Here is a 26,474-nt window from a genome sequence, read left to right as displayed (position 1 = left end):
AAAGCGTGGAGATTATATAACAAAGTCATTATAGAAGGAAGGCTGACTAAATGCCATTATGGGCCGAAGAACAAAAACAAAGAAACTATGCTCCCCACCCCCACCCCATAAAATCTGTTTCAATCTCTCTAATAAGCTTCAGAAACAAATTGCACCTAGGTCCCACCAAGGTGAAAGTGAGCTCCAGAAAGGACAGGACTTTCATGATGAAAGCCCTATGTGTGAACATGTCCTAACAACCTCTGAGCTTGTGTTTTCACAGGATTTCCCCCTCTCCACGCACATTTTTAAATACATTCAGAAGTGAAATTTTTGTAAGGAAATATCTATGTCAGGTGATCACTTGTTTTCCCTGAGAGTCCATGATGAGGTGAGGCTAATCCAGTGAGGTCAGTGGAGTTGTACCAGGGATGAGTTTGGCGCCGCGTGTTCTGCTTTGGGTTTTATTATTATTTTATTATTATTTATTTAGAAACCAGGTTTTAAAAAACTGGCTGAACTGAGACAATGGCAATGTTGTTTTCCTCCAGGAGAAGAATGGAACCCTATGGGTCTAACCATCTTCTCACTCACACCTGTTCTATAGGGGTGTGACTGTCTCCAGATTTACAGTAGGGTAAGAGAGATCAGAATCTGTCTCTATATTTTTAGAAGCCCTTCCTGCTACTAATGTACTCTAAGGCACCACAGAAATTAATGGGCTTAATGTGCAGCAATGGATATTTAGATTAGCCATTAGGAAAAACTTTCTAACTTTGGGAGTAGTTAGAGGTTGTGGAATCCTCAACCCACAATCCAGGGTTGGAGGGTTTCAAGGCCCTGTCAAGGATGGTCCAGATGGCCCTGCCTCAGCACAGACAGCTGGACTTGACTTTTCACGGTCCCTTCCAGCCCTACGTTGCCATGATCCCTCCCCTTGCCCCCCCCCCTTAGAATCCCTGTTCCCTATATGTTAACATAGGCCCCTTCTTCACCCTGCAGTTGGAGACCTATAACTTATGAGTAAAATAATTTGGGAGCCAAGGAAGGAAAGGATGCTGGGGCCTAGTGGAGACCAATGATCAGGACTGCCACCATCCCTTGGTTTGAAAAGAGGATGGAGGGGTTGAGAGACAACCCCCTCCAAAAAAAGAATGAGGCTGTCACTCTCTGCGATGGAAAGCGGCCAGCAGAGGGCGATAGTAAGACAGGGAAACGCCACACCGAGGCCTGTGGGGGACTAGCTGCCGAGGCCAAGGGGAGATCAGGTGGAGCGGGTCAGGTGTTCGCGTCCCGCTCCCGGGCTCCTCCCACACCCTTTGTAACATTGGCCCTGAGCTCCTCAGGTCAGTTGTGGGCGTGGTGCCGGTGTCCCTGGGATCCCCTAGCAGAGAGTCCCCCCCCCAGCTCTGCCTCCACTGAGCCTTCCCCTCTCTGCCATGCCTCCAGCTCTGTGCCCCCCGGGCTCGCAAGCAAGCAGCTGCTGTGGGAAAGCCCCTGAAAAAGCAAATGCCTTTGACACCCTCATGCCCGCTGCGTGTGTGTTGGGGGGCTCGGCTCACTTATATCTGAGTCTCCCCCCCCCCCATCAGCCTAAATCAGGGGCTGGGGGTGTCCTTCGCTCCAGTGCCCGAGTCCCCCCCTGGCCGGCGCTGGGGACCGAGGGAGACGCGCAGGGGGGAGCGAACGCGATTAAAAATCGGGGCCAAACCCCCTTCTCTGCGCGGTGATCCAAAATTGTGCAGGGGGCGGGGAGGTGTGTGTGTGTGTGTGTGTGGGGGGGAAGATGATGACTGTAGGGGGGGTTGTGTGTGTGTGAGGGGAGATTTGTGGGGGGGGGAGATGACTGTGTGTGTATGGGGGGATTGTGTGTGGGGGGGAGATGATGACTGTGTGTGTATGGGGGGATTGTGTGTGTATGGGGGGAGATGACTGTGGGGGTGGGTTGTGTGTGGGGGGTTGTGTGTGTATGGGGGGAGATGACTGTGTAGGGGGGTTGTGCGTGTGTGTGTGGGGGGGTTGTGTGTGTATGGGGGGAGATGACTGTGTGTGTGTGTGGGGGGGGGATAAAGAGAAGGCAGCCGTGCAGCGCGCCCTCCCTCCCCGAGCCATGAGCCTGGCGCTGGATCGCAGCCTCCTCCCCAAGTAGGTAAATGCCTTTGATGGGCTGGGATGGCGCGTCTGTGTGTGTGGGAACCCGGGGGGGAGGCGAGGGGAAGTAGCGAGAAGCCCCCCCCCCAGCCTCCTTCCACACGCCTCCCTCCCTGCAACACCGCTCCGAAGCGCGGGGGTGGGGAGGGAGCAGGCCCGGGGGAGCCCGGTTTGCAGGGAAATACGTGCCCGGATCCTTTCTTTCTCCCCCCGCGGGGTGGGGGAAGGCTCGCGGGGGGGGGGTCACTTGCTGCCGAGGAATCCTCCTGCTGCCTGGTAGGGCTTTGTGCACGTAGGGAGTTGCAGGTCTTTACCCCCCCCCCATTCCTGGGCTGCGTGGTGCGGCATACCGATTCCAGCTGCAGTCCCCCCAAAAGAGAAGCGGGGGCCGGGGGGGGGGCGCGGTGCAGCGAGCATCCGGCCCGGTCACGTTCGCTGCTGCCGGAGAAGGGGACGCGGGCGGGCAGCGGCCGCTGATGGGGACCGGGGCGCGTCTGGCCCCGGCGGGCGGGATCTGGCCCCTGGAGCAAGTGACCAGGGGGAGCAAAGCCCCGGCATGACGCTCCCCGCGGCTGCACCGGCTGGTCCCTCGGTCTGATTTCTCCTCTTCCCTGCCGCCACGGGCAGAGCTTTGCACCAATTGGTCGGGGATTTTTTTGTTTGGAGGGGGGCGGAGGGAAGGAGGAAATGGAGGAGGAGGAGGGGGGGGGTTGCATTTTTTTTTTTTTTTTAAACCCGAGCCTTCCAAATATTGACTGATCTGGCCACTTTCCGGGCGCCCCACAGCCCCCTGTTTATTTTGTGGCGGTTGGATCCGTTTCCAGTTGCTGCATGCGGGGCTGTGTGCGGGGTGGGGTGTGCAGGGGTGGGGAAGCGTAGCGCGCCTCCCTCCGCTGACGGGGGCAGGGCGGGAGTGGGGGGAGAAAGGGGATTTTTTTTTTTTTTTTTTACCTGTCACATTTGTCCTAGAAAAAGACAGCGAGAGGGAGAGCGAGGCATTCCCGGCGCAAGGGGGACAGGAGGGGGGGTGTTGGGGGTCAGGCGCCCCCCCCACACACCCCAGGATTGCAGCTTGGAGAGAGAAGGGGGCGTATGTGACCAAACCTGACCTCTGGGAATAACCCGGCCCCTGCTTTTTTATCTGTTTTTTTTTTGAGGGGGGGTGGGGGGAATAGACAAAACATTTGTCAATTTCCAGTTGCTGTCCATGAATGCAAACACCATGATTTTCATGATCCTGGGTGCCTCTATCGTTATGGTAAGAGATTTTGCTTATCACTTTATTTCCTTCCTCCCATCACATTAGCGTGTGTATAGTTTATTTGGTGTGTGTGTGTGTCCCTCCCATTAAAAAAAAAATTTAAAAAGCAGCATTTAATATTTTTATGACTGCTCCAATCTTTAGCAACCAAACTAGAGTCAATGTTTTATTCCATCATCTAGAGTTGACCAGATGCCTTGGTTATGGGCTCTTACAGGCAATAGCTTGCTTGATGGACATGAATGCGCTGTTGGACCGGTTTCACAATTACATCTTACCGCATTTAAGAGGAGAAGATCGAGTTTGCCACTGCAACTGTGGAAGGTAAGTCACCCGCATGATATTCCTTACCTCCTTCCTCCCCCTACTCCTCTCACTGGAAAGGCATAGGCCAGGTTTAAGGAGCTCAGAGGGTGCAATCCCACCCGCACTGAGCATCCAGCAAGCAGCATGCAATGGATCACTGACTCCTAGGGTTTAGCATTTTGCATTCTGAATGTGCCTTGTGTGTATATCCACAGCAACCTTCTGCATGATCAGAATGAATTTTTTGGAGCAAGAGTTTGTTCTGAGCCTAGCATCCCCTTTTCCTTTTGTGTGTGTGTCAGCCCATGAAAAGTGAGTAACTTTTGCTTCAGCACTTGCCATGATTGTTCCATTGTCACCAGAGACCAGGGTACTTATGTGTGTGTGTGCAATTTGGGGGGTGCTGTTTGTTCTGCTGTCGTTTCAAACAAATTACCTCTGACTGCTTGCGAGACTCTCTGCTGAGGAGGGAATGATGCTCTCGAGGACAGGGTCACTTTGGGATCTTCGCTGCTGGTGTGTTTTGATCTTTGACTTGCTTTGAATTCTTTGTGGCTTTTCTGTTTGTGAAGGTTATCTGGGTGCTTTTTGGGGCATAGTCAAGTTGTTGGTTGCAGTTGTTGTGTATTTGTTAACAAATCAAGAATGTAGGGTGGACTTTTCTTTAAGTAGCCTTTTTTCAATGTAAGATGATAACTGGCATATAAATCCACTCTTTATGATTGTGTAACAATGAGGTTAATTCCCCCTCACCCCACTAAAGAAAATAACATTTCTTAAATTGTACATAGCCACTGCATAGCTAGGCGTTGTGTAGCTTGCGAAAGGCTGCTCTGTAGACATGGAGATTGGTATGTCTAGATCTTTAGAAATGGATATCTGCTGTGGGACCATTTTAAATGATTTTTCCAAACTTCTGTCTGATCCCCTTTTGCACCGTGTTATGGGCTGGCATGGGGTAATGATTTTCTGCCCATGGGATCAAAAGAGTATGATCTGATGCCTGCCAAAGGCCACCTCAAGGAAGCCGTCCACTGGCCTACGTACTGATTTTAAGGTGTCCTTCACTCACCGCTTTGGGCTGCTGCTGTAATCCAGCTGCAAGCCATTCTCGGGGGACCACACACCTTCATTGTCCTCGGGGAAGACTTTAGCCCTTGAATGGGGTGGGGAGGGGGTTTAACGCAGGGAAACTCCTCTGGCTTTCCATCCTCTCCTTTCATGGCGTTATTCTACCAAGGGGACCAGTGTTGCTCCCCTCTCGTGGTCTCTCTTCAGTTCTAGCCCTTTCTGAGCCATCCTCTCCAGGGCAGCCAGACACTGGAGGAGCCCAGAGCAGGGCTGAATGCGCTCCACTCCCAGTCTGAAAATGCTTCTGTGCATGACACCCCTGGCCACCCCTTGCCCAACGCGCAAGGCCTCGAGGGTTTCTCATGAGGCAGTGCATGGGCCTGGGGCTGCCGGATTTGAGGGCTATCTGAAAAGCGGATGGCTCAATGGCCTACTAATTGGGTTCACAACATCTCGATTCCATGGAAGCTCAGGTGTGACCCCGGGTGGTTGATGCAGCCCATACGTGGAGTGCCGTGTAGCTTTCCGCGCTGGGGCAGATGGTCGTTCAGGGTGACTTTAACATTCCCTTGGCAGTTGTCTTAAGAGGAGGAGTGCGCCCAGTCACTATGGCTAAAATATTTCCCAGCTCACCACAGCTGGTGGGTGAAATGAAATATAGCTTGTGAAGTGCTTTGGGATCTTCTGGGATGAAAGAACAATGTAACATCTTCTTATTTCGGGCGTGTCCCTGCTGCCCAGATCTGATGGGTGTGCTCCTCTCCCCCGGAATTCTGCATGGCCCCAGCAGCACGATGTAAACAAACACACACATGCTCCAGTACCCCTCTTCCCAAACAGAGACACTGGTTAATTTCTTAGAAAGAACCAAAAGCGTCTTCCCAGCCTCCTAGCACAGTCCCGGCCCTAGGAGAAAGGGGAACAAAATTCTGGGAAATGTCACCAATTTCCTGTCCTATGAAGAAGTAATAGCTATTGTCAACACAAATCGCACCAGGCGCACACCAGTCCTGTTTGTTAGTGGGTTCTGCCTGCGTGTAATTGATGGGGGCCTTTGTATGTGCACTCTGGTTATCTACATGTAGGAGAGAATTCGAAAGGGCATCCCTGAGCTGTGGGAACCAATGTGAACTAGGGGACAGAGTAATGGACTGGAATCCTTCACCTCCAAGCTCCGCTGTTGATTCACCATGTGGCTTTGGCAGATTGCTTGGCTGCTCAGTGCTTTGGTTTCCCCCTCTGTAAAATGGGGGCAGGGTGGACCTGCCTTGTCAGATTCATCAGTTGATGAAGTGCTTTGAATGCATGTGGTCTGATCTGCAACTGGTGTCAATCGGAGAAGAGCCGTTGAAGCCAATGGAGCTGTGGTGATCTGCGCCAGCTGGGGATCTGGCCTGGGCTGTGCCATGTGAGTGAGGCAAATGATTAATTAAAGGATTCTGCGTAAATGCTCTAGTATAAGCCAAATGGAATCCTTCTAAACGAAAAATCCTGTGGCTAAGGCTGTACTCCCAGGAACGTGAGTGACTGGCTAAGCAATGAAAAGGACAAGGGAGAAGGATGAAATCTGAGTAAATTAGAGGCACATGCTAAGGGGAAAAAGTGCTGAGATCAATTTTGAGGTTTTTTTTTCTCACCGTCTCCCCAGCTCTGTCAATAGAGCTACAGTCTTGCCAGCTAATGAATCCAGGATTGTTTTTCTCTCTTCAATTTGGGGAGTCCGGCTGTATTATTTTCACTGGGATGGGGAGTGAGTGAGAGCGCCTTCTCCACAGGACTGGCCTTGCGTGCTCTCGGCTCCCAGTCTGCCTGGCCCCCTGGGCACACCCCAGAAACAGGAGGGGGCATCTTTCCCACAAGTAACAAGGATCTTCACTGATCTCGTGTCAAATAGGAGAGAATCAGGAGCGTCCCCTCCTCCACGAGGAGGTGGTTTGACAACGATGAATAATTGTTGAGCCTATGTGCATCCATGGGTGGTTCCCTCCCCCGGCGCCTCCAATCCCAGGAGAAAACAGGGCAGATGATTACACAATTATGGGCCTATCCCCGAAGTTTATCGTCCTGAGAAACACGTCTCAGTACAGCGGGGTCCTGCCTGCGTGCAAAGATGATATTGTGAAATCAAGTGGTTCCAGCAGCCCCTGTGTAAGCCACGCATGGCTAGTGCTGTCCAGCATCACCTGATGATGGTTCCTCATCCCAGCTCTAGGAGCCACCTTCCCGAGCAGAAGCAGGAAGCTGGGGAGACCAGATGACTAGGGGGCTGGTGGGTGGAGGTGGTTCCTTCCATCTCTAGCTTACTTAGCTCAGGTTGGGAGTGACCGGAAACTGTCACCATCCAATGGCCTCCTTGTGGCCAGTTCGGTGCCTAGAGGGGAAGTAGCCTCACTTTGAACCCGCCACCCCCTCAGAAACTCTGCCAGTGCCGTCAGCCGTGCCCAACACTACAGTGACTGGTGGGGGGTCCGTAGAGAGAGGCCAAGGACTGAATGGGCCATGGAAACTGAGCTCCCCCCTGCTGCCTAGGGGAGACCCTGCCAAGTCAGGACTGGGGGCCCTGGGTGATGCAGTGTGTGTGTGGGAAGCAGCGTGGTCAGCCCTATCCCTATTCTGGGGCAAAGCCAAGGGCTGACGGGCTGCACCATTAATATGTGAGAGCACCCGGCCCCTTGGGGGGCTTGACAGAAGGCACAAAAAGACACTTGTTAGCCTTTTGCCAATCTGTATTCTCCGCTCAGACCTCACCTGTTGTGAGCTGAGGGGGGTGAAAGCGAGGCGGGCACGCAGTTAAAATGCTCCTTGGTCTGTCTGTTCTCTTTTCTTCAAGCCTCCCTAGGCAGGAAGTTGTGTGTGTTGGAAATGCAGCTGTGCTTTCTGCCGTTAGCCAGTCTGGACTCTCCATTCACAACTCCCTAGGCAGGAAGTTGCGTATGGCGGCATTTGCAGTCCTTAGTCTCTCTCTACCCTGTTCTCAAGCCCCCCACAGCAGTAAGCTATGAGCACAGACCCTGAATCCAGGCTTCCTGGTTGTCTGTCTCTGGTGTAGCGGTGGCAAGAAGCCCCATGAGCTGTTGCAGTGGGCACCCCCTGGCAGTGCAAGGCTCGTTAATGTCAATCATGCAAAGGTACAGAACTGGGAAGCATGTTCTGCCTTGATTGCCCGGCTCTGCGCAGGGTGCCTCTTGTGGGGTGTTGGCTGTTGGTTGGAATCTGTGGGGTTTTGATAAGTCCTCTGTAAACTCCACCTCCATCCTCAATCCCACAACTCCATGAAAGGTGGGACTGCAGGGGCTCTGTGCTCCAGCACAGCATCCCTTGGGGGCTGGGGGAGGAGGAAGATTTAGCTTTTATGTTAATGTTTTGCATCGTGTTTTGGTCACCTCTTCCCTGCTCCCTGAATGTGCATGTACATAGGCCCTTTTCATCCTTCCCTTCAAGACCCTTCCCCATCTCTGCTCATCCTGTCCTCCCTCGACCCCTCCTCATCCTCTTTTCCCCTTGCCCCCTTTGGGCTGGATCTGTTAAATCCTCTGCCTGCAGAATTGCCCCGAGAGCTCGGTGCGTGGCATTTGCAGCCCTCTCCTTCCTTCGCCCACCTCTGCATGCTGCCCCGTACGGCGAGGGCAGCCACTTGCTTCCTGTGTGCAGAGCTGCCGCCTCCTCCCGCCCCTTCCCAAAAACCCCGCATCAGTGAACCCTTGCTATGCTGCTCCCCCCATGGCCAAGGTCTCTGCTCCTTCTCGGGCCTCAGCTGCTGGCCTGCGTAACGTCCGCGTCGGAGTGAGCTCACGGACCCTGCCTTTCTTGCATGTTCTATTCGGCACCATGTTGTTTATGGTGCTGTACGAATAATAGTGGCCGTGATGGTTCCAGGGAATATCAGGCCTGGCCGGGCATGTCAGGGAATTGGAGCCAGGTTCGAGTGCGCGGCTCAGGGGTTAGCCTCCATTTGCCTCTAACTTCCTACCGAGGTCAGGGTTCGAATGGTTGGTTTTTTTAAGGGGTCGTTAAGCAGTGCCATGCAACCGCCACTAGAGGATGCCCAAGAGCAGCTCATGCTGCACGTTGTCCCTGGGACTAGTAGCCCCCCCCAAGCTGCGTGTCAGCAGGATGGCAGGGGTGGCAGGCAGAAGGATGCTGAAGGAAAGACCGTTAGCTGGTCCTATTGCCAGGGATGCGATAGCAGCTTCCTGACAGCGGGGTTATCACCTCGTATTCGCTGGGGCTCATAGCCCGTCTGGGGTGTGTGTGTGTGAAGTGGGGGGCTGAGCCATCCTGCATGGTTACAATAACCTTGCTTGCAAACTGTTGCGGGGACCGGGGTGGAATCTGAGGTACAATCTCCGGGGCCTGTCTACACTGATGGGCTGTGACCACGCTGGCAAGGATGGTGAGGGTCATTCTTCCAGCAGGATAGCGCTGGGGACCAGGCTCAAGTGGAGGGGTAGCAAATGCAGTTCGACCCCATTGTGCAGCGGAGGGAGGGAGCCATTCGGCTTGGGTGTTCAGAAGGGGTCGGGAGTGGGGGTGCAGAAGGGGAATAGATTTAGAGCTTATATGGCCAGAAGGGACCATTGTGATCATCTGGTCTGCCTTCCTCCAGAGCACATAGCATAGGGCTTCCCTGAATTCATTCCTCTTTGAATTTTGAATTCATCGCCCCTTGATTTTAGAAAGTGCTGGGATGGAGAATCTCCTGCGGTTCTCGGGACCTCGTCCCAGTGGTTAATCCCCCACTAACTAAGCACTTGCACGTTCTTTCCTGTCTGCATTTGTCCTTCTTCAACTTCCAGCCATTGGGTCTTGTTAGACCTGTCTACTAAGTTGAAGAGCTCTCTGTTATCCGATAGCCGGTCCCTGCGTGGCTGCTTACAGACCGTACTCAAGTCACTCCTTAACCTTCTCTTTGATCATCTAACTGAGCTCCTGGAGCCTGTCACTATCAGGCAGGTTTTCTAATCCTTCAATCATTCTCATGGCTCTTCCCTGAACCCGCTCCAATGAACAACCTCCCTCTTGGATTGTGGGTGCCAGAACTGGACGCTACATTCCGGCCGTGGTCGCACCAGTGCCAGATACAGTGGGGAAATGAAAAAATCACTCCCGGATGGTTCCCTTGTTCCTGCAGCGTTGCATCGGAGCAATGCACTTCATGGTGGGGAGCTGGCAGGATCCTCGGGTAACCAGCACAAACCCAGCTGGCTGCCAGGCGGGGCCATCACTCTGGGCACAGAATTCCGAGTGGGACGGGCTGTGTGTTGGAAGCAGTGGGGTCGAACCTGGGACCTCAGGATCTAAAGGCAAGACCCTGTGTGGCCTGAGTGAAAAGAGCCTGCTCTATGGACCAAGGGTGCTGTGGGTTGGTCAGTCTCTGTACTAGAGGGGGACAGAGGGCCGCCCCCCGTGGGTGTGGGTTAACCTCTGCACCTAGGGGCTTTGCCTGGCTGCACTGGGGTTTGCCCTGGGAGAGCCGTGACTGGCTGTAGCAATCCTCACAGCAGACACTGGGGAAGGAGCCCACTGGCTGTAAGTGGTGAGCTGGGCTGGTTGTCAGGTATGCACATGGTCTCTGCTGGGGGTACAGCAAGCGGATGGGGGAGCGGAAGTGGTGGGGATTTGGCTTTGCTTCGTTTTGCACCCCTGGCAGGGTCATACTCCGTGTGTATCTTTGTCCCCCTCTAGTAGCTGATCCAGGTAGGATGCTTTTTCCCCACTATGCCCTGCTAAAGGAGTGAGTCCTGTAGCCCAAGCAGTAAAGGCTTGTGCTTTTAGCACCACAGGTCGCTGGTTCGAGCCCCGCTCTTGTACATGGCCGGCCTTGGAAAATATAGGGGTGGCTTTATTTCAAAATAGAATGAAAATGTCATTAATTGGGCTGCGAAAAATAGGAAGTGTTGAGACATCCCCGTCTCTTTAATATAAATCTCCAGGCCAGCCTCGCCTGAGCCCAGCTCTGAGCTTGTGCTTGGGTGGAGGGTCTCAGTGCTGCTCATGGCCCCCAAGGAGCTGGGGAACCCGTAGGATGTGGGTCAGGACAGCAATGGGAAATGTGCACGAGCCTGCCAGGCCCCCGAAGCAGAGCAGCCGCTGTGCACACTGATCGCTCACCCCACAGGAGCAGCTAGACAGAGAGATGGAGCAGGGTGTTACTGTCAGGCCTGATTAATAATAATCGATAAGGCTGCCAGTTGCTATGAGAATTGCTGCCCTGGATGAAGTGGTGGGCACCCAGGGGTTAATGGCATGTGCCCGCTGTGCACTGGGTGGGTCAGGATGGAGGCGCATTGGCAGAGCAGTGGGCGTGGGGGGCTGGAGGACTAGGAGCAGGGGGTGGGGGTGGGTCAGGACCAAGGTGCACTGGCAGAGTGGTGAGGGGGTGCAGGACTATGGGTGGGGGTGGGTCAGGACCGAGGTGCACTGGCAGAGTGGTGAGCGGGTGCAGGACTAGGGTGGGGGTGGGTCAGGACCGAGGTGCACTGGCAGAGTGGTGAGCGGGTGCAGGACTAGGGGTGGGGGTGGGTCAGGACCGAGGCGCACTGGCAGAGTGATGAGGGGGTGCAGGACTAGGGGTGGGGGTGGGTCAGGACCGAGGTGCACTGGCAGAGTGATGAGGGGGTGCAGGACTATGGGTGGGGGTGGGTCAGGACCGAGGTGCACTGGCAGAGTGGTGAGGGGGTGCAGGACTAGGGGTGGGGGTGGGTCAGGACCGAGGTGCACTGGCAGAGTGGTGAGCGGGTGCAGGACTAGGGGTGGGGGTGGGTCAGGACCGAGGTGCACTGGCAGAGTGGTGAGGGGGTGCAGGACTAGGGGTGGGGGTGGGTCAGGACCGAGGTGCACTGGCAGAGTGGTGAGGGGGTGCAGGACTATGGGTGGGGGTGGGTCAGGACCGAGGCGCACTGGCAGAGTGGCGAGGGGGTGCAGGACTAGGGTGGGGGTGGGTCAGGACCGAGGTGCACTGGCAGAGTGGTGAGGGGGTGCAGGACTAGGGGTTGGGGTGGGTCAGGACCGAGGCGCACTGGCAGAGTGGCGAGGGGGTGCAGGACTAGGGGTTGGGGTGGGTCAGGACCGAGGTGCACTGGCAGAGTGGTGAGCGGGTGCAGGACTAGGGGTGGGGGTGGGTCAGGACCGAGGCGCACTGGCAGAGTGATGAGGGGGTGCAGGACTAGGGGTGGGGGTGGGTCAGGACCGAGGTGCACTGGCAGAGTGATGAGGGGGTGCAGGACTATGGGTGGGGGTGGGTCAGGACCGAGGTGCACTGGCAGAGTGGTGAGGGGGTGCAGGACTCGGGGTGGGGGTGGGTCAGGACCGAGGTGCACTGGCAGAGTGGTGAGCGGGTGCAGGACTAGGGGTGGGGGTGGGTCAGGACCGAGGTGCACTGGCAGAGTGGTGAGTGGGTGCAGGACTAGGGGTGGGGGTGGGTCAGGACCGAGGCGCACTGGCAGAGTGATGAGGGGGTACAGGACTAGGGGTGGGGGTGGGTCAGGACCGAGGCGCACTGGCAGAGTGGTGAGCGGGTGCAGGACTAGGGGTGGGGGTGGGTCAGGACCGAGGTGCACTGGCAGAGTGGTGAGCGGGTGCAGGACTAGGGGTGGGGGTGGGTCAGGACCGAGGTGCACTGGCAGAGTGGTGAGGGGGTGCAGGACTATGGGTGGGGGTGGGTCAGGACCGAGGTGCACTGGCAGAGTGATGAGGGGGTGCAGGACTAGGGGTGGGGGTGGGTCAGGACCGAGGTGCACTGGCAGAGTGATGAGGGGGTGCAGGACTATGGGTGGGGGTGGGTCAGGACCGAGGTGCACTGGCAGAGTGGTGAGTGGGTGCAGGACTAGGGGTGGGGGTGGGTCAGGACCGAGGTGCACTGGCAGAGTGGTGAGGGGGTGCAGGACTCGGGGTGGGGGTGGGTCAGGACCGAGGTGCACTGGCAGAGTGGTGAGGGGGTGCAGGACTATGGGTGGGGGTGGGTCAGGACCGAGGTGCACTGGCAGAGTGATGAGGGGGTGCAGGACTATGGGTGGGGGTGGGTCAGGACCGAGGTGCACTGGCAGAGTGGTGAGCGGGTGCAGGACTAGGGGTGGGGGTGGGTCAGGACCGAGGTGCACTGGCAGAGTGATGAGGGGGTGCAGGACTAGGGGTGGGGGTGGGTCAGGACCGAGGCGCACTGGCAGAGTGGTGAGGGGGTGCAGGACTAGGGGTGGGGGTGGGTCAGGACCGAGGTGCACTGGCAGAGTGATGAGGGGGTGCAGGACTAGGGGTGGGGGTGGGTCAGGACCGAGGTGCACTGGCAGAGTGGTGAGGGGGTGCAGGACTATGGGTGGGGGTGGGTCAGGACCGAGGTGCACTGGCAGAGTGGTGAGGGGGTGCAGGACTAGGGTGGGGGTGGGTCAGGACCGAGGTGCACTGGCAGAGTGGTGAGCGGGTGCAGGACTAGGGGTGGGGGTGGGTCAGGACCGAGGTGCACTGGCAGAGTGGTGAGGGGGTGCAGGACTATGGGTGGGGGTGGGTCAGGACCGAGGTGCACTGGCAGAGTGGTGAGCGGGTGCAGGACTAGGGTGGGGGTGGGTCAGGACCGAGGTGCACTGGCAGAGTGGTGAGCGGGTGCAGGACTAGGGGTGGGGGTGGGTCAGGACCGAGGTGCACTGGCAGAGTGGTGAGCGGGTGCAGGACTCGGGGTGGGGGTGGGTCAGGACCGAGGTGCACTGGCAGAGTGATGAGGGGGTGCAGGACTCGGGGTGGGGGTGGGTCAGGACCGAGGTGCACTGGCAGAGTGGTGAGCGGGTGCAGGACTAGGGTGGGGGTGGGTCAGGACCGAGGTGCACTGGCAGAGTGGTGAGGGGGTGCAGGACTAGGGGTGGGGCTGGGTCAGGACCAAGGTGCACTGGCAGAGTGGTGTGAGGTTCCCATACTGGACCAGCAGTGCCCCAGACCAGTTGGGGCAGCGGGGCTGTGGGGGAGGGGGCTGTTTGCACGGTGCCCGTTTGCACGGCCTGCCTGCACAAAGCCTGGCTCCGGCCCACATTTGCTGTGCGCAGGTGGCGACAAAGCCTGGGAAGTGCAGCTGAGTGGGGAAGGGCTGGGCCCAGCCTCAGCCATCGCTCAGTCTGTTCGTACCTAGCCCTGCGGTGAATGGAGACGTGGCAGCTGGGATAGGCATGTTCTCCTGATAATGCCTAGTACAACTCAGTCGGGTGGAAGAAGCCAGATCCCCAGGGGAGGGTGGAGCCAGGTTCCCAGCTGCTATCCCTGGATGGAAGCTTCGAGTCGGACTCTAGGTCTGGGATGACCTGGGAAAGAGCCCTGGAAAGGGGATCCTGGGAGGGGGAGAAGGAAAGGGCTCTGTATCCCTGGCCCAGGGAAGCCCATGCCGGAGGAAGAACTTAGCCTCCTGCACTAGTTAACGTAGTTGTGTCTCCATAGCCCTTGTGTGTGGAGGTGGAGCCGAGGGAGAGCCCTGGCTTCCAGCTCCCTGGACGCTGGGGAGGAGTTTCCAGAATCGGAACCTGGGTCCGCATTTCCCAGCTGGGGCCACGGTTCTTTAATGGGTTAAACCTCCCCCCAGCGCTGAACGTGCCCAGACGCCAGGGGTTTGAAATCTGGGATCTAACGTGGCTTGGACCCATCTCTAGCCGGGTTGTGATGTTCAGGGGCCTTTAATCCCCATGGCCCCATCCTGGTTGGGAGATACTGGCCCAGGGAGACCCATCTCAGGTGGGGGGCCTGGAGCTTTGGATGACAATCAAGTAGCGAGAAGTGTCAGTCACCAGCACAGATATGGCAGCTGGACTCCAACCCGGATACACAGACAGCCTCTCTTAAGGGACTTGAATCCTGAGCCGTGGGCAGACCGAGGGCAGCTGTGCTGGGGAAATGCCTGGTATCCTAGACTGACACAGGGCGGCTTTCCCAGGAAGGGGGTAACTAGGCAGCGTCTGCGTTACGTTCAGTGCACGGGCAGCAGGCAGGAGCGAGGTGGCTGTTCTCTTCGTACCCTGGCAGCCAGTGGGTGGCTTGTCACCAGCCAACGCTGCAATGGGATGCAACAGCGTTCTGCTGATGTCTAGTGCCCGAAGGGTTAATCTGAGGCTAGCAGGAGTGGGAGAAGGGGCTAGTGTAAAGAGAATAGAGCTCTTCAGTGGGGAACCCGGCTCCAGGACACCCTCCCGCTGCACTTCCTGCTGTGGGGAGGGGGGCTGGGAGCTGCTGGATAGCCCTGGCCTGTGGGTGTGCAGCTCAGCTGGGCACCGCAGTGTGTGGGTTGGAGGGGCCGGGGGTCCCTTGCCGGGCTGGCTGCGGGGCCGTTGCTGTGCTCGGCGACGTGACTAGCTATGTGGAGAGCTGGCCTTGGACTGCCAGGGGCGGCGTGGTGTGGTGAGATGTCTGGGGACTCGGCGACATCCGGTATGTTTGGTACCAGTGGGGGGTGGGCGCTGGGACCGATTGGGGCTGCGAAGGAGAAGGGTTCTCATTGCAGGCGGGATATTTAGGTCAGTGTTTGTCATTGCGGGGACACGGGGGGTCAAGCCCCAGGTCCCTCTGTCAAGGTGGGTCTGTGTGGGTCACCCCCTGAAGGCAGGCTGAGTGAAGCAGCCCTGGAATGGGGTATTATACGTGGCCTCCCTTGTTAGAGGCTTTGGGGTCTGATAGTCCAGGCAGGGGAGACTGGGGGGTCAGGACTCCTGGGTTCAGTCTGTGATGTGGACTCTCTGTGGTTCGTTTTCCCCCTCTGGGTTGGGGATGAGCCCGGCCTGCTTCCCAGGGCTCAGCCTCGGGGCAGAGTGCTGGGATGGCAACCCTGGGTGAGAGGCACAAGGCAGGTGGCACCCGCGACGCTGTCCCTCAGCACCGCCAGCTCCAGCTACCCCGCTAGCCCTCAGCCGGGCGATGCAGCACTGGTTGCCGGCCTGGGCCAGGCGGCAAGCGAGCCAGTGTCTCAGGAGAAGGACCATCTCGTGGTGCCTGCGAGACAGGGCAGTGTATTGGTCGTTGCCCGTCTGTAGCGCCTGAGGCGGGGAAAGTCTCAAGGCCCGTTATGGACCAAAGGGCCAGTTTCTGCCTCCACATCCGGCAAGGGCGACTGCGCAGCGTTCAGCCCCCGCGGGCCCCTCCTCGAAAGCTCGGCAGCTCTGAAGGGCTGAGCCTGAGAGGAAGGGCAGCTTTGTGACTAATGCACTCAGGAGATCAGCTCCCAGCCCGGCTACCTCGTCCCTGAGTGCCCTTGGGGGAGGCACGTCCTCTCTCTCTCTGCCTCCATTGCCCACCTGCAAATGGGGGTGACAGCACTGCCTTGCTCCCTCAGGCCCTTCTCGGCCGTGAGCGCCGCGCCTTGAGCTACAGGGCTTTGGCTTTCACCGCGCTGCTGAGCCTCTGTCCCCCGGGGCCTTGTGGAGCCGTTTACCCTGGGCCAAGTGGATGGGAAATGCCGCTGTTCTGGCTGGGCCTGGCACCGCTGTGAATCGCTGCCCAGGGGCGTGAGGCAGAGGCGTGCTGGGCCTGTTAGTTGCACACAGGGGGTGGGGGTGGCAGGAATCTGAGTGACTGGCCCAAAGTCGCACAGTAAGGCGTAGCGGAGACTGGTAGTGGGGACTCCTGTCCCGGTCCCCCAGCTGACCGCGCTTCCTCGGCAGGGCCCGGGGGCAGTTGTTTTTCAGCAGTTTGGCCGGCCCTGGAGGCTAACGCTGTAGATCTCCAGGGTGAGCCCTCCTGTGCCGTGATGCTGCAGGGGGGTTTTGTTGCTGTCGCCGGGCGTGTTTTCATGCCACAGGATTGAAAGCTGCCAACCAAAGCCCCAGAAGCTTCCTTCCGTCCTGCTGCAGCGCTGGAGTCGCACAGGCCAGGTTTGGGCACGGGGACGGCCCGTCACCACACAATCGCAGCCACTGCAGCCTGGAGCCCGGAGGCGTGACGTCATTGCCACGCAGGCCTCCGAAAGGATGAGGGAGCGGAGACGAGCTGAGGCGTCAGACTGCGCTGACGTCCCTGCTGGGGAGGAGAATGAAAAGACACGGACCGTTTCACGGCATTTAAATGAACAGATCAATATGGTTTTGCCGAAGTTCTCCCCTAGCGGCATGCAGCCAAGCAAGCCAGCAGGTACGGGATTGAGAGGGAGGCCCAAGTAGACAAGGTCACCGGAAGGAACCTTTGAGCTTGTCTGCGCACCGACTTCTCACGCAGCTTTGAGGAGAAAGCACCAGCTGCTTTGGTGAAGCTCTCCTGGTTCAGGGTGTCACTCAAGCATCACTTTGCCCGTGTTTATCCGACACCGTCTTTCAGGGGGGGATCCCAGCGTGCTTCGAAAATCAGTGACGACGCGGGAGGATTGAGACAGGTTCAGCCACAAAGGTGTGGGGCTGGTTTTTAGGGTTGAATTTTTTTTTTTTTTTTTTTGCCAATCTACCTTGTAAACCATTTCAGAATCACTGCCGCTGGCAATAATCTGACCTTTCATTTCGATAGTACACTCCATCCCTGAAGCAGTCTACAGCTCGACATGGAGGGGTCGTTCACCTACCACTGGAATGCAACCACCTCTGGGGGGGGGAGGGGGGGCGGCGCGGGTGGCAGTGCTTTAACAGGTCACAGCAATCTACAAGAGTTGCTTCGGAAAGGTAACGGAGAAGCATCCTGCATCCAGTGGAAAGTGCAGGATGGATGGAGGCTGGCTGTAATTAGCTAAACTGGAATTTGTCCTGGATCTGTTGTGAAAATTGCTAATGGATCTTTAATGACCAGGAACTGCACCTTGATTTATTTTCCAAAGCTTTTTCAGTTCACCTTTTAAGAGATCTGGACAGGACCTCATGGTGTCTTTTTAAAGACCTGTTTGCTTTGCCAGGGTGGGGTCTTTTAAAGCATGGGGGGAAAAAAGTGATGTTTAGTTTGTGGCCCAGAAAGTTGGGATGTCGGCTCATCTGGAACAAATGACCCGTCTCCTAGACAGCACCTTATTGAAGAGACACGGCCCCGTAGCCAGGGGAAAGCAGGAGACGTGGAGGCCTGTCTGACCCGGAGAGAGGTCACGAGAGCCACCTGTGAGCCAGCCTTTCTAATGTGTAGATGGGGCCGTCCCCTGGGCGAGTGAGCCACTCAACGGCCTCTGCTCGCCTTTCCTCGCCCCAGGTGTAAAGTGGGAGGGGCGTGGGGCTCCCAGGCTGTGTGTGCTCCACGTGAACGGGGCGCTCTGTGCCCGGGGATGTTCCCTGAGCGGTGGGAATCACTTGCCAGGTGCCTGTGCTCTCTCGCACATGCGCAGACGCTGGTGTCGGGAGGTGCCCTGGCCAAGGGAGGCATCTCGCAGCGGGAGGTTGGGAGGGGGGCCTGACTCCCTTAAGTCTTCAGCCTGCCTACCCCCTGCTGTTGGTTGTTCTCCTGCTACGATCCCGCCCCTCAGCCTGTACCTTACACCCTCCAGCACTGCCATTTCCCCCCCGCTCTGAGTTTGGTCCCACCTGTGATTCACTCACCAAGCATCATTCTCTTGTTTGCCATGTCCAATGCCAGCTCCTTGCCCTGGTCCTTAAAGCTCCTGCCCTGCACCCACTGCATGGAGAGTTTCCTTTTTAATGGCTGCGGGGCTGTACTAGCCACTGGGCCAGCAGCTAACGGACACCAGTCCCCAGCTTTTTTGCTGCGGCCGTGTCAGTGATGCCTGTAAGAGGCATGTGGAGAGACCGACACAGCCACTGCCACTGTACGGGATGTGGGGAAGGCGAGGCGCCTGCTTCGCAGCCCAAAATCTTTGCCTTTGCGAGTGCTGAGAGAGTCCTTGGGCTGCCCTGCTCCAAAAGCACAGCCTCTGCTGAGCAAGCCCCCTTTCCTGGCTGACCCTCGCCGAGCGGTGCCGAGCTGCTCCAGGGCACCCGCAGTGAGCCTGGAGTGGGCCTGGCCATATCCAACCCCTCTCAAGTCCCAGGTGAGTCTGGTCTGTGAAACCTTGGGGCAGCCCACAAGGGGGCTGGGCGCCTGCAGCGTCTAAGAACTGGGTGACTTCAGAAGCCGCTCTTGGAAAAACTAGGCCATGCTGCAGGTCGGTGGCTGAACACAGGAGTCCTGGCTCCCAAGCCCCTTCTCTAGGCTGTAGAGGATGCTGCCCCATTCCCCGGGGGGCCGTGCTGACTGGCTCCAAATACTCGTTCAATCCCCTTGTGCCGGAAAGGCCCCAGAGTGTGACGTTACACTCCATATGTTTTTTATGGAAATATGCTAATGAGTGTGAATATAATGTAACTGGAATACGCATTATGCAAAAGGTCTTTTGTAAGGTATCATTACAATGCTTATAATCTACTGAGTTTGGTCATCCTATTGTACGAATGTATCATTCTTGTATCTAAAACTAGGAATATGTAGCATAACTCTGAGGTCCTATTGTAATTATGGAAAGTGTGGGCCATTGATGGTGGCTTGGAATCTTGATGGCTCCCATTGGCTAGGACAATTGGTTGTGAATGGCTCTGTTTACTTGCAAACCTTCCTGGGTACATGCAGGCCAGCCTTGGAAGAATGGAGATTAGGGGTCTCACATGCCATGTGACCATATCATATGATACTGGAATCCATCTTAAACGTGGTGCTTTTCCATTTAGAAGGAGGGGTGGGAACCCAGAGAGAGACAAAGGATTTCCGCCTTGTGCCAAAGCTATAAAAGGGGGTGGAACAGAACAAAGGGCGGCCAGTCATGAGAAATCCCCGAGTTACCACCTGAGCTGGAACTAACAAGGACTATACCAGGGGAAAGGATTGGGCCCAGACTAGGAAGGAGTCTAGTCTGTGAAAGAAGCTTATTGGAACATTTGAGGATGAGATTTTACGTGTAAAGAGGTTCTTAATGTGTTAGTCTTAGACTTTCGTGTTTTATTTTGCTTGGTCACTTATTTTGTTCTGTCTGTTATTACTTGGAACCACTTAAATTCTACTTTTTATACTTAATAAAATCACTTTTGTTTATTAATGAACGCAGAGTAAGTGATTAATACCTGGGAGAGCAAACAACTGTGCATATCTCTCTCTCAGTGTTATAGAGGGCGGACAATTTATGAATTTACCCTGTATAAACTTTATTCAGAGTGAAACAGATTTATTTGGGGTTTGGATCCCATTGGGAGCTGGGTGACTGGGTGCTGGAGACAGGAGTACTTACCGAGCAGTTTTTAGTTAAAGCCTGTAGCTTTGGGGGTGTGGTTCAGACCCTGAGTCTGGGTTGCAGCAGGCTAGCCTGTCTGGCTGAACAAGGCAGGGTTCTGGAGTCCCAAACTGGCAGGGAAAATGGGCTCAGAGGTAATCTCAGCACATCAGGTGACAGTCCCAAGGCAGTCTCTGTGAGTGAACCCATCACACAGAGGGAGTGTTAATCTGTCCCCAGGGGTGTTGGAGGGATGACCACTGGCTGCAGGTTTGCAGCACCAGCAGGTGGGAACCAGACATGCGTCAAGAGCAGGGATTTGCCAAACTGAACCTCTCCCCAGAGCTCCGATGGGCTGTGTTATGCTGGGCGCCACCAAAACTGTTCCTATTTGTGCTGGGGGCCTGATCAGCCGGGGTAGGGGAAGCTGTTACGCCCTCCACTCCCTGCGAGTGCAGAGGTGACTCTCCAGATTTACTTCGCATCCATCACACGGTACCAGCCTGTGGTCACGGGGCCAGATTCAGATCTGCAGGGGACGTTCTCCAGCCCCCACCCCCATGAGCCGTCTCGTCCGGTTCCTTTATAAAGCTCCCATTTCGTTCAGCAGGGCCCCGGACCTTTGTTCTATTAATAGCTCTCTGTGCTTACGTATCAATGTCTCGTGAATGATGCCGCCAGAGTCCCCGACAACTGAGGCTGGAATGGAAACTTCAGCAGGTTCCCCACCCCCTACCAGGGTTCCATTCAATTTGCAATAAAACCCCCCAACCTGTGAATTAGCAGCGAGACTTGGCCCTTTGTGCCGGACAAAGGGAACATGACGGTATCTCTAGAACTGTTCCTGGCAAGGGTGCGTGCCGTGCAGCCCCACAACCCAGTGCGCGGCAGTAATCAATGTTATCTCCACGGCACACTGTTCCTCTGATAAACCTCTGGTGTTTTAAAGAACCTGTCTGAGTGTTAGCAATCACAATTCAAAGGCCAAGCGCTGGGGATTCAAGGTGTCCTGAATCAGCGCTGCAGCTTGACTTTCTGGGTGCGCTAATGCTGGATGGCTTGTCTTTCAGATGAGACGTACAACTGACGGCCCCGGCACCTAGGATTTCTGGCACTTTAGAAGCTAGGTATTAATCCCGCTAAACTTCAAATCCAGGGTGCAATTTTGCCTCCTTCAACCCCCGCCCTTTATACTTTTCATTGGATCAACGCTTAGCATAGAGGATTCCTGATTCTGATTAGGACCCCCTAGGTGCTATTATATTACAAATAATAATTGTTGTGTGGTTTTGCTGAGTGCTGTTAAGCAATTGCTGCGTTCCACCCCAGAGGTGGCTGCATTTCAGTGGTGCATGAAGTGATTTCAGGTGGGCGGGGCGTGTGTGTAATCTGTAAGGCATTTAGGATCCCTGCGGATGACTCTCCCAAGAGAAACATAACTGCTAGTGTTGTTGTAATCTATGGTTTAGATGCCTTTGAGGATTCCCTATCAACAGGTACAGTGGAGGCTCCTCTGAGTTTGCACTCTTAGAACTAGGTGAAATCTCATTTTTGGCTGAAACAGAAGAAGAAGAACTGAAAATGCAAATAGAGGGGAAAGTGCTCAGTACTGCCTCCTGCAGGTAGAGTTCCTTCCAATGGCTGCACAAGAGAATTCTTGCTGCTCAAGTGGTGTTGAGGTTTGGAGTGAGTCTCAGTGAGTGCAGGGTGCACTGGGCATCTCGCCTCTCCCATACCAGAGGGGACGTGAAAGAGGCAGCTGCTTGCCTTCCCTCTGACTAACCGTGCCGGGGGAGAATGCAGGCTCTGACCTAGGCTAGGTGGCTCTCGGGTGGCAAAGGAAATGCCTGCTTTGGAGCAGCTTGTGGGAGGCTGTCAGCTGTTCTCACCTGCAAATTTATTTCTAAGCTAAGTACAGGTGTACTTGCCCCAGCTGCATGTGAACACGTGTGTGTCCCTTGAAGCCCTGAATGCCTGTTTCCACCAGAAACAAAATCCCAAGCCCAGGCTCTGGTGGCTATTGACGATCTGGTGGCTCTTTCCTTGAGTAGGCTGTCTCTGTGATGTCTTGGGGGCAGAGGAAGGCAGGCACCACCCCAGAGGTAGCTGCATTTTCAGTGGGGCTCTGTGTACCGAGGGGGATCCTGCTTCCGTTGAAGTCTAAAGACACAAGTTCCTAGAGAGCCGATGACCTTATTCCCGACTGCTGGGGGTACAACGGCAAAGCAGTAGGCACAGAACCCCCCAGAGTTTTTCTCTGGGGGGGGGAGGAGGGAGGGATATAAAGCTGAGCTCAGTGCTCCATGAGCTAATCCAGCCCCTGCCACGGGTATAGTGACCCCAGGGCCCAACAGCCATTAGTCTTATGTTTGCCCAGCAAGGAAACTCCTTGACGAGGGAGACCCCCGACCCGTCACACGTCCTCGCTCCCCAGCGTTGGCAGCCTTTGGGGGTTGCCCTTGTGCCCAGCGAGGGAGATTCCCGCGCTGCGTTGGCGGGGCCGGAATGAAAAGCCGAGGAAAAAGATGCTTGCAAGCCGGACATGTAAGCCGGGCCTGTTGCTTGGAAGGCACGGTCACCTTGAGAGTTCCTGCTAGCTGGGGCGGCCTCTTTCCCCAGCTGCGTCTGGGCCCCCTCTCAGCACCAGGGAGTCCTTGAAAGGAGGTAGCAGCTTTGATCAGCGGCAGGGGGGTAACCGGACTGCTCATTGCCTCTCACCCCAAGAAGAGCTCAGGAGCTGCTCCCTGGGGTCGGACCTGGGAACAGACGGGCCCCCGGCGGTACCCCTGCTCTGCGGGGCCCTGGCGCCGTTCCCCGGGGGCTGCTGGCGGGTTGGCCCCCCGTTCAGCGATTGCTGAGCTGACGGCTGTTTTCAGAAGGTTCCTCTGAGACGCGGTTTGTTTGCGTAAATATTTGGACATTTCTCAGGCGTGATTATGCAGCAGCCTGCTCTCCTCATGCATATTCAGAGGCCTCCAGCGACTGATTTCCCCCAGGGATATTGGCTCGGGGCTGGAGTGACGGGCCCCGAAGGAGGGCAGTGGGTCTGATGCTGGTGGTGGTGGGGGGGTAGGTCGAGGAGCATGTCTGTGCCCCTGCATCCCTGCTCCGCTGCTGTGCCCTGCGCTGGCAGCCCTGGCTGGGCGGCAGTGACCAGGATTCTGCAGTGGTCGGCCGCAGGCTGCTGCGACGCTGATGGGCACTTGGTGGTGGTTACCAAGCACTCTTCCCAGCCACTGACTGGCTTTGCGGGGCTCCCTGGCTGCCAGCAGCAGCGACAGCCCATGCCAGAGCAGCTCCCCTCCCCGGGAGGAAATTGAGCAACATTGGGGGAATCTAGAGCTCCCCAGGCCCCCTGTCTGCATGTTTCTTGTCTTCCCATAGCTCATCCCTGGCTGCCCTGCTTCTTCTTCTCTCCAGTCCCGGCCCCAGTTTCCTGGATGTAACTCTCCTGAGCCTCTGGGCTCCTTAGTCTTTCAGCAAGTTCATGTTCTAGTCTTTCTCTCATGGGGCCAGGCTGTAGCATATGGGGATCCCACCGCACACACCAACCAAACCCAAGCATCCCGTGTTTGCTCTGGAGCAGCAGAGAGAGCCAGGAATGGGGGAGCCCCTCATGGGGTAGGGCAGGAGGGGATGCGGGTGAGTGGAGCCTCAAGGCAGGTAGAGCACTCTGTGGCTTGGAGAACATAATTCTGGAAGATGCTGCTGCCTGGGGTTGGGGGTGGGGTGGATCTGGGGGCCTGGAGCCTGTGATAACTCCCAGCCCTCGCTCCAGGGAGAGGCACTGCGCTTCCTGACTCACCGGCTCTGATACAGAAGCAGCCCTGCTGGCTCTGCTGCCCGGGCTCTTGTTGGCTGGAGTCTGGGCCAGTCCCCTTGGCTGTGGGGGTCTGGAGGGTCTGGCTGGAGCCTTCGGCTCAGCTGAGTGGGGACTCGGCGCTATTGCCATCTGATGGGTTGGCATGGGGTGAGATGAGTGTGCTGGGTCTCAGGCCAGCTCCCAGGGCTCCATGTCCCAGAAAACATCTCCCCAGCTGGAGCCAAGTGGCCTGTGGGCAACCTCTGTGCAGATGGGCTGTTGGGACGAGGTATCTTGAGAGGTCCCACATTTCACGGCCTGGGCAGGTTGGGAGACTATGAAATGTTTTTCCGTGCTGCGCTGCAGGAAGTGGCTTAGCTGGACTCTGAGCCTTCGCCGTGGGCCAGTGCTGGGGCAGGGTGCTCCCGGCTGGCCAGTTCTAGGCTGGTGTGACAATCTGAGAACTCTTTCTATTCTGTTTGACGCTGGGTGTATCTGTCAGACTGCATACTCCATTTTCAGTGTGGGGCTTGTCTGCCTTCTCTGGTGTCGTTTTACCTCCATGTTGGACTGAAAGCCCAAGGGGGAGTGACGCAGTGCTAACAGCAGAGAGTTGTTAAACTGTCGTGGTCCTCTATTCACATGGAAGCCCGCTTGGAGAAAGAATTGGCTACCCTACCACCCAGAAGAACCAGTCTGCCCAGGTGTGCTGGTAGCTAAGCAATGGGTCACCTGGTGGGGGAACTTCGATCACCTGATGAGGCTGATCCGGGGGGGGTCACCTGATAACGGGACCTGGAAATTATTAAAGAAAGGGTTTCTCAGTGGCCCTTTGAGAGAGAAGGTTGTGCCCAGGAAGCGTGCCAGAGAGGCCAGCGAAAGAAACCGTGCTGGAGTCTGCCCAGACCAACTGGTGCTTAAGAGCATGCTGGTACAGCGTGGTGGGACCCAAAGCCTCTTGAGTGTCCATCAGGGGAAGAGAGACACGGTGGGTGAGGGAATATCTTTTCTTGAATCTCTGCTGGTGAGAGAGACAAGCTTTCAAGCTACCCAGGGCTGTGACAACTGGTCCAAGAACTGTCAGATCTGTGTCCCTGCAAGAGGAGGTCTAGTGCTTTAACTGTACAGGGGTGTGTGTGTGTGTGTGTGTGCGCGTAAGGCCCAAGTGTTCAAAAATCACAAATCAGACTCCAAACACAAATCGTGAGATTGGCTTAAAAATCATGAGATTAAAAAAAACAACAACCCTCCAACAACAACCCAGTAAAAATTCTAGAGTCTTTTTTTCTTTCCCTTCAGGTGTCCTGAGCCTCTAGGATGGACTCAGGTCACATTTTCAAGTTTTCACTGCAGCCACAGTGGCTAGCAACATACTTTTTAAAAAATACCTGAAAGCTGAGATTCTCCCATAATGGTTTGACTCAGAACTGGGCCTGAGGAAACCACCAAATTTTGTGAGCTCTGCAATAAAATCATTGGCATCTCCTAGGATTTTCTATCGCACCCATCAGCATGATGTCGTACCGTGGTGGTGTGTTTGTGCATCCAGCACTACATGAATAAACTGCGTTGAAGTTAGTGTGGACAGGGTCAACATGGCATAATAAGGTGCATCTCTACTGCCAGGAATAAAGGTGCATTGGTTGCCCGTTTAGCCTATTATAAGGATTTCCATCTTCCAAAACTGACTACTCAATTTCACGTCAACCTAATGAGAGAGTTAGGGAAACTGAGGCACATGGGTAGGGGAGTGACTTGCCCAGGAGCCATTCAGTCTCAGAATGGGAACGTGAGTTCCTGATTCTCTGTGCTCACGCTACTGGACCTCCTTCCCTAAAATCCTGCCTCCGGTGACATTAAAAATAAACGCTGTGAAAACACTTCTGTTCCCACTAGCATTGGCAGAGCGGCAAACAAAAAGCACTTGACTTGCCCCCTGCACCATAGAGGCTGATGAATAGAGCTTGTTTTCTACTGTCATCTGCTGATGCTTCTCCGTTTTATGTTCCCCCCTGCAACAGGCATCATGTACATTACGTTATTCCATACGACGGGGATCAATCGGTGGTGGATTCCTCGGAGAATTACTTTGTGACTGACAATGTAACCAAGCAGGAGATTGATCTGATGCTGGGACTTTTGCTGGGCTTTTGTATAAGCTGGTTTCTGGTGTGGATGGATGGAGTTCTCCATTATGCTGTGCGAGCCTGGAGAACCAGCCGACGGTATGGTAAGTGCCTCCTTGCCAGCTCCCCACCCCTGCCGGAGTCCTTTGGCTCATCAAAGGAAGTTTGAATTGTTGTTGTTTGGGGCTTGGGGGGTTTTAATATTCTTTTCAGAGGGTTTGTATGTTTGACTAATTTGTCACAGGCTTGTTTGGCTGAATTTCAGCTCTCTGCATTAAAAAGTGAACTTTACCTGTAAATATTTACATGAAAATCCATGGTACCATGAGGGGGGATTTGCTGGAAATTGATATTTATTCGTGAACACAAGATTGAGCAAAGAAATGTTTGCTGGAGAATGAAATGTATGTGGAAAGTCCTATTGTTTGCATGTGTAAATTTGTTGTATGCAGTGTTATAGCCATGTGGGTCACAGGATCTCAGAGATTCAAGGTGGGGGACGTAATATCTTTTATTGGACCAACTTCTGTTGGTGAGAGAGACAAGCTTTCGAGCTTACACTGAGCTTTTCCTGTCTCTCTCACCAACAGAAGTTGGTCCAATAAAAGATATCCCCTCCCCCACCTTGGCTGGATAAATTTGTGGCATTCTGGGAATTGG

At 55.6% G+C, this 26,474-nt stretch overlaps 1 protein-coding gene across 3 annotated transcripts in view; it reads left to right on the top strand.

Moving 5' to 3' along the window:
• The first annotated feature begins 1,251 nt into the window (after nucleotides 1-1,251).
• TMEM240 (transmembrane protein 240) overlaps nucleotides 1,252-26,474 on the top strand; it is a 38,257-nt gene continuing 13,034 nt past the window's right edge. The window contains exons 1-4 of one of the 3 annotated variants that reach the window (XM_007070186.4): nucleotides 2,265-2,406; nucleotides 3,100-3,388; nucleotides 3,609-3,715; nucleotides 25,710-25,918. In XM_007070186.4, the coding sequence (XP_007070248.1) occupies nucleotides 3,338-3,388; nucleotides 3,609-3,715; nucleotides 25,710-25,918 (367 nt within the window). In that variant the 5' untranslated portion in view covers nucleotides 2,265-2,406; nucleotides 3,100-3,337. Of the gene's footprint in view, nucleotides 1,326-2,264; nucleotides 2,407-3,099; nucleotides 3,389-3,573; nucleotides 3,716-25,709; nucleotides 25,919-26,474 lie in introns of those variants that run through there. The other 2 variants (XM_043531739.1, XM_027832304.3) reach the window with 2 other exon arrangements.

Source organism: Chelonia mydas, chromosome 18 (genome assembly GCF_015237465.2).
Source record: "Chelonia mydas isolate rCheMyd1 chromosome 18, rCheMyd1.pri.v2, whole genome shotgun sequence".
Taxonomy (NCBI): domain Eukaryota; kingdom Metazoa; phylum Chordata; order Testudines; family Cheloniidae; genus Chelonia; species Chelonia mydas.
The sequence above is the reverse complement of the archived record's forward strand: the minus strand, read 5'-3'. Positions and strand labels throughout refer to the sequence as shown.